Source organism: Notolepis coatsorum (assembly GCF_963971535.1).
Source record: "Notolepis coatsorum genome assembly, chromosome: 13".
NCBI lineage: Eukaryota > Metazoa > Chordata > Actinopteri > Aulopiformes > Paralepididae > Notolepis > Notolepis coatsorum.
This window is the reverse complement of record NC_140177.1, coordinates 55,971,868-55,983,300: the sequence shown is the minus strand read 5'-3', so window position 1 is coordinate 55,983,300 and position 11,433 is coordinate 55,971,868. Positions and strand designations below refer to the sequence as shown.

Below are 11,433 nucleotides of genomic sequence, written 5' to 3'. Positions count from 1 at the left end.
TATATTCTTTTTTTTTATATACTTTTTTCTCCTCCCTTTTTTCCGTATTTTTCTCCCATCCAAAATTTAGTCGTTATGCCAATTCCCCCCTCCCCTTCCTGGTCGTTGCGCACATTTGCCCCCCACTTGCCAGTTTAGGGAGCCCTGAAGTCTATCACATGCTTCCTCCGACACATGTGGAGACAGGCAGCCAGCCGCTTCTTTTCACCTGACAGCGAGGACTCTCACTGGGGAGGTGTAATGCGTGGGAGGATCACACTACCCTCCCCAGTTCCCACCCTCGCTGTGCAGGCGCCCTGACCGACCTGTAGGAGTCACTGTTTACAACAACCAGGACCCACCCCACCGGCTTTCCACCCGCTGACACTGCCAATTGTGTCAGTATGGACGACCGATCAAGCCGGAGGTACCGCTGGCAGTTGGATTCGATCCCACTGTGTCATGCGGTGGTAGACAGACGCTTAGTCCGCTGCGCTACCCGGCCGCCCGGTATTCTATATTCTATAATAATATTTCAACTAGCATGTGTCCGGATGGCAGAATTCAGTACTGTATCTACAAAACATTATGTTTAATCATCTTCCCTTTATTCATTTGCTTAGATTATTTTATTTTGTCTGGTAATTTTTAGCATGGTGTTATTCACTGTCAAAGATGCAAAGAAAAATCATAATTTATATTCTCCTTTGTTTCATCACAATTTACTCAAGCCTAGTAACAGACACAATATTTCTGACACTGGGAATACATTCACTGAGGTCCATAGATGTCCCCTGATACCAAGAACATGCAAATGGACCTTGTAGAAGTGGAGCAATATTCCATTTACTTAGGTATGTATTTTAGGCGGATTTTCAGAAAATAGGGCTCCGGGCTTAAGAGCTAAGCCCTGCCTAATGTGTAGGCTACTAGAAAATAAATGGGTGGCTGCCACCTGGTGGGAGAATTGCACTCTACTGAGCGCACCTTTCTAGTTGTTTCTTTTGTGTGTGACATTCTAAAACTATGGTTTAAGTGAATCCTGATATATTATAGAATACTTTGTTGAGTACAGGCAGCAATTAAACAGAGAATGTGGTTAAAAGATTGATAACTTTGAGAGATTCTTTTCTTCTTTTTGGCTGTGAAATTCTAAAACTATGTGGTTTAAGTGAGTTGGTTACAGATATATTATAGAAGTATTTATTGAGCACAGGAAACATAAATCAGGGAAGTGTGTGTGTGTGTGTGTGTGTGTGTGTGTGTGTGTGTGTGTGTGTGTGTGTGTGTGTGTGTGTGTGTGTGTGTGTGTGTGTGTGTGAGAGTGTGTGTGTGTGTGTGTGTGTGTGTGTGTGTGTGTGTGTGTGTGTGTGTGTGTGTGTGTCCGTCCATCCTTGTTTTCATATCCTTGTGGGGACCAAATATCCTTGAAAACAAGTGTATTTATGTCCTTGTGGCCAATGTGGGGACACCACAAGGACAAGGACAAGTGTACATATGTTGTATTGACGACCACAACACCAGAGGGAGTTCCACAAATCATGTTCAACCCCGATTCGGCACAAGGGACTAAACACGTTTAGCAATTATGCCACAACAATGTGGAACACCCTATACAGCTGTAAAAGTATGTGAATCCCTACCCACCTGCCCCACCTATCCCTACCCAGGCTGCTATTCGAAACTGGCCCCCGTAAATGTCCAACCCCCCCACCCCCCACCCACCCAACCCCCTCCTAATGTACAGTTTCCTCCTCCTCGAATGTATATAGTTTCTGTTAGGATATCTGGTAAACAGTACTGTATATTTGTATATCTCGTATGTCATAAATGTAACAATACTGTATATCTGTATGTTGTGTATGTCATAAATGTATGTCATTATGAATTGAAAATGGGGGACCAATGGGGGACCATGATGTAAACAAGATGAAAGTCTGCATCCCTTTAACAATTGTGTGTAATGTTTATTGAGCCGTAGTGTACCCATTCTGCAATCTGTTAATAACATTTGCAATCAATCAATCAAATTTAAAGTAAACAATGATTAGCCTGCTCCACCGCACCCCCCTCATTGCACCCCCTATGGATAGCGCACTAATGGCGCCCACTATGATGCTTCCTTTCAAATAGAAAGATCGTTCTCATTGGAGACTACAAGTAGGCCCTATTGATATAGATTTCCTCTGCCATGTGTATGGTCCTGCAAGTTTAACTGAAGTAAAACCAGACAGAAATAACACATTGCTGAACTTAATCCATAAAAAAAAAACGTTTTTCAAAATAGTCATTCACTTCTGAAATGGAGACATGAATGAAGAGAAAATATTAAAATTCTATATTTATTGTCCCCCCCCCCCCCCCCCCTGAAGTTATTTTACTTATATAAATTAAATATATTATATGAACAGCATGCATGATCTTATTCTAATGGTTTCAGGATAATAACGAAGTCAAGGCAATCCATCAGATTCAGACCACAAACCAGCCGGGGGTGTGACTACAGTCGCTCGGTCTATATATTGAGATGTTTTGTTCAGTGTGGCTTGATGTGAATGAGACAAGCGCCAACTAAAAAGGACCAAGACTAGGACACCGCACTCACCTGAGCAGCATTAGATTTCAGATATGGATGCATGCTTCCGTACAGTTTGCATGACAGTTGTTCTCGCATCTTTTACGCGGAGATCAGGTGCGATTGGCCCGGTTATCCGATGCGAACCGTGTGATGTTGGAGCACGGCTTTTGTGCAAACCTTTACCCAAGGACTGCACCGAGAGAGTCCGCGAGCCGGGCTGCGGCTGCTGCATGACTTGCGCGCTGGCTTCTGGACAGCCGTGCGGCGTGTACACGGGGAGATGTGGTTCGGGAATGTCTTGTCAGCATCAACCCGGTGAAACCAAACCGCTTCAGGCTCTGCTGGAGGGACGTGGGATTTGTGCAAATGCTACTAACAAAAGACCCACTACCGGCACTATACCTCAACTCAATGAACTACCAGGTAAAGCATGTTGCGTGCAACCATGAACCCACGCGCTCCGTGCGCATTTTTGGGGACTCCAAGGTAACAAGGTTTTATCGCTGGTGTGCCAGCTTAACATGCCTGTTCGTCTGTATTGGCATACATAGGGAGTATATTGAATCTGTCAGAGACGGTGTTTAATTCCGGTCTGTAGTCTAATATAATCTAGTCAACTTTTTGAGCAACGTTGTCAATGTTGGGCAAATGTATCAACATGTTTATACTGATCGCATGGCAACCTGTTACCTACATAAATTATATTTAATATTTCATCCCACTGTGTCACTTGATTTCTCAATGGCAAGCACATTGCTCTGTCATGTTGCCCCGAAAGTTGACAAGGGCACCGACACCCTATAAGAGACAATAGGCTGCAGTAGCCTGCGGTCTGAATAAAATATAGCTCCTTCAAAATGAGTATAACAAACTATCTGAAGTAGTGTAATCCAAGTAGATTCATGATCGAAATAGAATGGCTTGTGTAAAGCCAAGTAGCTTATATCCACTCTGTCTAAAATTAAACCCCAATTAGTAGAAATGTACTAGTTAGTAGAAAGTGGAAATGGATTATTGAGCGGATATGACCCTCAAACGTCATTTTCAACTCCCCCTACCCCCCCCCCCCCCCCCAATCCCATTTCTTGGCTATTGATAAATCTGACGGCCTTTAATAAATATCTCCTGGAAAAGGAGGCAATACAAACAAACAAATATGTAAAAATAGTATTCCCGTAGTTATATTAGCCTACACTACTGTAATGTGCACGTTATGCTTTCCTCACAGCAGAGACTATTGAGAATCCAGAGGAGGAGCGTAACGTCACCAGTCCGGGCCTTCAGACCCCCTCCAGCGCTCGACCCGTGGGACCCCTGAGACTGCCACTTCGCCCTTTCCTCCACTCCGCCAAGGCAGAGGTCCTGAGAAGGGAGCAGCAGAAGAGAGCCCAGAGCTTCAAAATGGAGGAGCTCCCAGGGCCACTCAGCACAGAGCAGCAGAACTTCTCTCTGGAGACCAAACAGGAGCCTGAGTATGTAAGTGAAAAGAACCAATGTTTTTCCTCTCCCCAGAGCCTTACTGGGGGAGGAATGTTTTCCTCCTCTCTCCCTCTGTGTTTTGGTGTTTTTCTCTTCCTTTGCGCGTGATGAAATGCTTGGGGTGGCAGGGCTGACGGCTGGCATGCACGTCAGGCAAGAGAATGGCACGGCGGTGGTGGCGAGCGGGTACAGGGTGACCCTGTGGCTGACCTGGGGTCAGGCTGTCGTTTGGCCGCAAGGTGTCTGCGTGCCGGGGCACATGGAGAGCAGGCAAGATGATGGATTGGCCTGTTGTGAGTGCCTGTTTGGAAGCCCTGCTGCTATTTTGATCTTCTCTTTGGCCGGAGAAGTGATTGCTCACAAGGAATGAGCTTTGACTGGCTGCTTTGATCAGTGACTGGAGTAGTTGGACTTGAGGAGAAGTTATGTCGGCTCCTTCTTGAGGCTCTTTGAATGCAGTTTATCCCCATCCTTTGTGTAAAGTGTTAAGATTTCAAAGCAGCATTGGGAAAACTCATAAGCCCTCACAAGATGAATTCATTTCCCATTCGTTGCTTTTTTTCCCATATTGTGACCACCATTGTTTGGGTATTACAAAGAAGCGGTGTGGGGCAGCTTGAATCGGCTGGGTTTAACCTTTAGTTAAGAGCCTGGTGAATTCCTATTGAATTACAGCTCCAAGTTCACCGGGTTGTTTATTATCCCAGTCCAACAGAGTCAATGTCATCATGCATAATAGGATGTTTTGAGTTTTTGAAGTGTAAGCTGGAGATGTTGAAGTGTTTACGCATGCTCTGTGCTCCCTCCATGCAGGGTCCCTGTCGCAGAGAGATGGAGAGCATTCTGAACAGCCTGAAGATCACAGACATACTCAATCCCAGAGGCTTCCGCATACCAAACTGTGACAAGAAGGGCTTCTATAAGAAGAAACAGGTAAGAGAGGCAGGGGTCAGGGGGGGGGGGGATAACATATTGCAGTCGTAGAGGTATGTCACTGTGTACATTAGATTGGGCGATATCATTCATATCAACTGATAGCATTGATATCTAGAGTTTGCATCTGCAAATAGAAGATCATTCTCTGAAAGATTAAGCATTATTACAGCGATACCGAAAGTAAGCACATGTTATTGCAATCGTAGAGGTATGTCACTGTGTACATCAGAATCGGGTGATATCATTCATATCAACTGATATCATTGACATCTTGAGTTTGCATCTGCAAAAGAAGATCATTCTGAAAGATTATGCATTATTACAGCCATACCGAAAGGAAGCGTAACTCTGTAAACGTTACAGCTCCGTTCATTTCGGACCCACTCTCTTTATCCACTCACATATTTAATGAAGATCAATGCTACAGTACAGTTGGCTTTGGATCTCCGACAGCCACAGTTGCAGATGTGTAGTCGTCCTCCTGTAGTCCATTGGTAGCTATTAGAGCCTCATCACCATCCCAGCGAGGGACATCAGCCACTGGCTCTGGAAACAGGAACCACATAGAACAAACCCCCACTGGGGGTTGACAGCTGAGACGACGGCCATTTAACAGGAACCCTCCCAGGGAGACAGACGTCAAGGTGGCCGCCGGCACCCGACGCGCTCGCCCCATAATTGCCGGACTTTCGAGAGGCAGGCACAGAAATAGAGCTGCAGCCCGTCCCCGCGTTCGCGTGGTCCGCCCACAATCGGTTTGTAATAAATGAGTGGTTCTGACGCATTCATATGGAGGCACTTAGGGCTCCAGCACCACGGCACTGCCAAAGCAGCCTTTCTTATTACATAGCAGTCAGTCCTGTCTAATGGACGTGTTCTCCTTGACCTGCAATCATCTCATAAGCAGCGTCTCAACGCCAAGGCTCATTGTCTTTGTTTATGTAGAATGGACATAGCTTACAGAGTAGGAGCCCTCAGGCACGGAGGGAATGGCAGACATTTTGTGTCTGTCGGTTTATTCTGGAGGTTTGCGTCGCTCCGTGTCCAAATACTTCTCATTAGCAGTGAATGGGGATAAAGTACACGTGGTACAGTTGTGCTGCAAATGGATTTTAAACTTGGCTATTGCACTAGAATTTCCTCTATATTGTGTATCATTTTCACCTCCCAGGCAACTCTTGTTTCAAACTCCATTCAGTCGTTTTTTTGTTGCTCTCTGAAAATGTAGACATAAAATTGTACGCACTGAGGTTGTCACTAGACTGTGCTACAGTGCTCCTGCGTTACTGTAAGAGAATGGTAATGCAACTCAGCTCAGACACTCGAGGACACATCCCCTGCAACGTTGGATAGAATATGGACAGCTTCCATCCTGATCATCGCTGACTTCTCTCTCCGGAGCCCAGTTCCCTTTGCCCTTCAAATGAATGGCTGCATGTTTTACTGGAGTGGAGGTTGACCTTTAGTAAAATTGGCAGTAAAATAACAGCCCTTGGGTAGCTCCACAGACTCTGTAAGTCATTTGTACTACCCATAATTTGGATCTGTGGGGTATAATCAGCAACAGATGATTTGTACTGGCCACCAGCTTCTGAAAATAGATCTTGGGTCTCAGTTGTTCACAAGCGGGCCTAAGCAAATATTTGACCAGGTTTCTGTTTACCTTTAAGGTCTCTATATGTGTGTTTAGTTACCTTTAAGGTCTCTATATGTGTTTACCTTTAAGTTCTCTATATGTGTGCGTAATAGGAGGTCGACCATAAAAGCAGCTCAAAATACCACAGTGCGTTGGATAACCATGTCTGCATCTACTCAGCACAATCTGTCTGTTAATGCCTCTTAACTATTGAGTCAACTAGGCCGTTGCCTATTAGGCTGAATATTCAGCTGGCTTCATTATGTAAACAATCTCTCCCTTTATTTTCTCTCTGTTCACTCGTCTCCATCCCTCCTTCCCTCCCTCCCTCCCTCCCTCCCTCCCTCCCTCCCTCCCTCCTCCTCTGCAGTGCCGTCCATCCAAAGGCAGAAAGCGAGGGTTCTGCTGGTGTGTGGACAAATACGGACAGCCCTTGCCAGGTTTCGATGGGGAGGAGAGAGGAGATGCCCAGTGCTACAACTCTGAGAGCCAATAGGACCAGAGCAGGAGGGAGGGAGGGAGGGAGAGACAACTCTGAGAGCCAATAGGACCAGAGCAGGATGGAGGGAGGGAGGGAGAGACAACTCTGAGAGCCAATAGGAGGGAGAGACAGTCAGAAGAAGTGTAAACACATGGAGAGAGGTCAAGGAAATGGCTTGGCCCGGGACATGGATCGCTGCCACTGGTGTATCTCTCGACCATGGGACCTTTTCCAAGGCACAGCAGAGAGAACGGAGAGAGTGAGAGATTACCCGAAAGGAGAAGGACTCCTTGTGCCAGACATATCCTCCTCCATAAAGTGCATGGAACAGATTCCTCATTATACTTGACAACTCTCCTGGCCAACCAGGCCAGCCTCTGTGAAGGATAACACACCTCCCTCACAGTTCTATCTCAGAGGCCTTGCCCTGATTATTACACACTTGATTACAGAGACTTTTATACTTGTCACGTTTTTTTTTTTTTTTTTTTTTTTTACATTTACGCACAATTAAGTGGCACTATAAACATGTGTGCATGCGTGTGACGTGTAATCATATTTTGTATGCTTGTGATTCTGAGTGTATGGATTTGTTTATAACAATTTATGTTTTTCGTGTGAATGATTAGCAGAGCTAGGGATGCATCAATGCTGATATTGGTATTGGATATCGGGCGGATACAAGGATGATATAGGGTATTGGTATTGGATATCGGGCCGATACCAGGATGATATAGGGTATTGGTATTGGATATCGGGCCCATACCAGGATGATATAGGGTATTGGAAATCGGGCCGATACCAGGATGATATAGGGTATGGTATTGGATATCGGGCCGATACCAGGATAATATAGGGTATTGGTATTGGAAATCGGGCCGATACCAGGATGATATAGGGTATGGTATTGGATATCGGGCCGATACCAGGATGATATAGGGTATTGGTATTGGATATCGGGCCGATACCAGGAGGATATAGGGTATTGGATATCGGGCCGATACCAGGATGATATAGGGTATTGGATATCGGGCCGATACCAGGATGATATAGGGTATTGGATATCGGGCCGATACCAGGATGATATAGGGTATTGGATATCGGGCCGATACCAGGAGGATATAGGGTATTGGATATCGGGCTGATACCAGGATGATATAGGGTATTGGATATCGGGCCGATACCAGGATGATATAGGGTATTGGATATCGGGCCGATACCAGGATGATATAGGGTATTGGTATTGGATATCGGGCCGATACCAGGATGATATAGGGTATTGGATATCGGGCCGATACCAGGATGATATAGGGTATTGGTATTGGATATCGGGCCGATACTAGGATGATATAGGGTATTGGTATCGGGAGAATTTTCTCAACATTAAAGCCTGGTATCAAGAGCCATAGCACAAATCAAAGCCAAGCAGCCAGATTTTAAGCATTTTGTCAATTGACCATATTCACAAGGTGGGATTTCTTTCCGCCTGTGGGAACCCAACCTGAGCATTACGTAAGAGCAAAATGGCTGCCGTGTGAATATGGTAAATTCTGATCTCTCTAATGGAGAACATTTTATTATAGCTCAATCATTTTTGTCCCAGTGACTCCCAAACTAATAGTCTAAAAGTCTATAATGTTCCGTAAAATGAATCGATCGATGGTATCGAACTATCGATCCACCCCTATAGGACAGACATAAAATGTATGTACGGTATGTATGTCTATCTGAGTGAGCTATAAATGTATAAGTGCTATTGAGGCCATGCAGGACAGTGCAGCGCCTCAGGACTGCCTCTCAGGATGCATCAATATCACTTTCCCCGATCTTTTAGCTTATTATCGGCCCGGCATCAGATACCGGTATCAGTATCGATGTATCCCTACTGTCTTACTATGCATTCCTATTGTAAAACCAGTGGATTAGGCAGCCTTCTTACTCCAGTCACTTTCAGCTCCTCAGGAAAACCCCCCACCCACCCCCCACCGAGAGGAGTTGGACATAACTTTCTCTATGCAGCTCAGACAGTACTCAGTGCATTTATTGAACTTGTTTTGCTGGATTTCAGGACAGACACAGATATTGAGTAGGACATCACATTGCCCATTATCAATACCGTGGTTGTTGTTTCTCTGTCAGTTTGCATAAACTGGATGATTGGGATAAAGGCCAAAAAAAACAACCTTATCTCTAATTTCTGTGTAATGTTTTTTTTCCTGTTATGTTTTCAGTGATTCATTTTCCCATTGTTTATATGTGTCTTGCTATAGGCAAATATGCTGTATGCATGTACAATGCAACCCTCAGAGGTCTATTTTTAATTAATAAAGGCAGTATAAGCTGATCCATGGTGTCGTTTCAGTATGTTAGTGGTGGCTGGGTTCATATTTCAACTTTATCACATTTAAAGATCATCGTAATATTTATTGAAAGCACATTAATAGTGTAATAACAGAGTTAATATGTACATTGCCTCAACAAAACCAATAGCATAACAACAGCAGCCCTCTTGGCATCTAGCAGTCAGAAACAATTAGGTCTAAACTGTACATGACCTCAACAACAGTGGTACGGTAATAGTATTTGTACATGACATCAACAACAGTGGTACTGTAATAGTACTAGACATGACATCAATGACAAATAGCAGCATGGATACACTGTACAACACAGAATCATAATAAATACATGGTATTCCAAAACTAAAATAAAAGACCATCCAAATGTCTCTAGGTGAAAATAATATAAAAAAAAGAGACCGCTCTGATTTTTGGGAGCCCTAGCCTTATTTATTACTTACCAATAATGATGTTGATTGATAAGAGTCCTTTCTCAGCACAATCCATGCCGTCACTCATACTACTGTAGCTCCGGCTAGTTGGCCACAAACCAATGCAAAGTCAACGGGGGTCAAGCGTTTTGACTGTATAATCCGACTGAGGCTCATTGAAATCGATTCCATGGGTGACTCCAGCAAGCTTCACTCAGCTTGTCCCCCATTCACTTTTGGTATTGGTTTGTTGGTAAACTACCCGTAGCTAGTGTAACCGAGTGGATTTGAACCCGGGACCATAGGATCAACGGGTGACTGCACTAACCAGCTGAGCTAAAGGGTCTGTTAGCAGTGCTGGTTGACTGCGACCGACTCGTCAGTAGTTTACACTAGTTAGCAGGTGCTGGTTGACTGCGACCGATCGTCAGTAATTTACACTAGTTAGCAGGTGCTGGTTGACAGCGACTGACTCGTCAGTAGTTTACACTAGCATCAACAACATTATCATAACATAAGTAAGAAATTAGTTTTCTTAGGTTAGGGTTCCAAAAGAAAAATAAATCTGAACTATCCCTTTAACATGGGGGGGGGGGGGGGGGGGGGGGGGGGGCAAGAGAAGATATCCAGTGAAACTCTGCTAAAAAAAAACCCTGTGGGCCTGCAGACGGGTAAGAGGTAGATTCATGCAGAAGAGAAACCCATCTCGAAACCTCACAGTGGCTTGGATGAGTCCTGATATGTTTGTGCTCGGCCACCGTGTACATAACTTGAGGCACTTTAAGTATTTCCCCCCCAATACCCATTGAGGAAAAGTCAATGAAGATACATTCCAAGACTGTCAACACGCGTAATGAATAAGCGGCTCTGTTGTTTCATGCAGCGCACGGCTCTGGCGTTTTGAATGAATGAAAGGAGGAGAAGAAAAAAAATAGATTGTGAAGACCCTGAAATGGGCTTAAGCGGGGCCGGAGACCTGTGGCCTTCAGCTGTGGAGTTATTTAGTGGGACACACAAATATATATAGTGTTGCCCTATTTACAATCAGAAAACAGGCAAACATATAAAACATCTAAAAATTACAAATGGCTTGTGCGAGTAAGTACGTACACGGTCAGAATAAATAAGGGTTGATATGAGCGTCATGTAAATACATTGAGCGCAACTACCCCCCCCCCCCTCTCTCTCTCTGAAATAAGATTTTATGTTGTGTGTTTATGTGAATGTGTGTGTGTATTTTTAGTACTTAGAATATATGGCGGTTGTATGTGGGTGTGCATTCAGCTAATGTGTATCTGTATTTATATACTCTAGTTTAGGTTGGATGTGAGCAACACATCCAGCACACATTCAAGCATGTGTGTGTGTGTGTGTGTGTGTGTGTGTGTGTGTGTGTGTGTGTGTGTGTGTGTGTGTGTGTGTGTGTGTGTGTGTGTGTGTGTGTGTGTGTGTGTGTGTGTGTGTGTGTGTGTGCGAGTGCGTGCTTGCATGCATGTGTGTGTTTGCCTGCGTGTGTGTATGAGAGAGAGAGAGAGCGAGAGAGAGAGAGAGAGAGAGAGAGCAGTGCCTGTGCT

The 11,433-nt window shown here is 44.6% G+C and overlaps 1 protein-coding gene across 2 annotated transcripts; it reads left to right on the top strand.

Moving 5' to 3' along the window:
• Positions 1 to 2,542: 2,542 nt before the first annotated feature.
• On the top strand, positions 2,543 to 9,433 carry LOC311239540 (insulin-like growth factor-binding protein 3). 2 transcript variants are annotated; one of them, XM_084327867.1, is made up of 4 exons: positions 2,543 to 2,980; positions 3,789 to 4,033; positions 4,850 to 4,969; positions 6,979 to 9,433. In XM_084327867.1, the coding sequence occupies exons 1-4, from the start codon at positions 2,608 to 2,610 to the stop codon at positions 7,102 to 7,104; spliced, it is 864 nt and encodes a 287-aa protein (XP_084183993.1). In that variant the 5' UTR covers positions 2,543 to 2,607; the 3' UTR covers positions 7,105 to 9,433. The 2 variants fall into 2 exon arrangements, with proteins under 2 accessions (XP_084183993.1, XP_084183992.1); XM_084327866.1 differs by having other exon boundaries at positions 3,786 to 4,033.
• Positions 9,434 to 11,433: the final 2,000 nt, after the last annotated feature.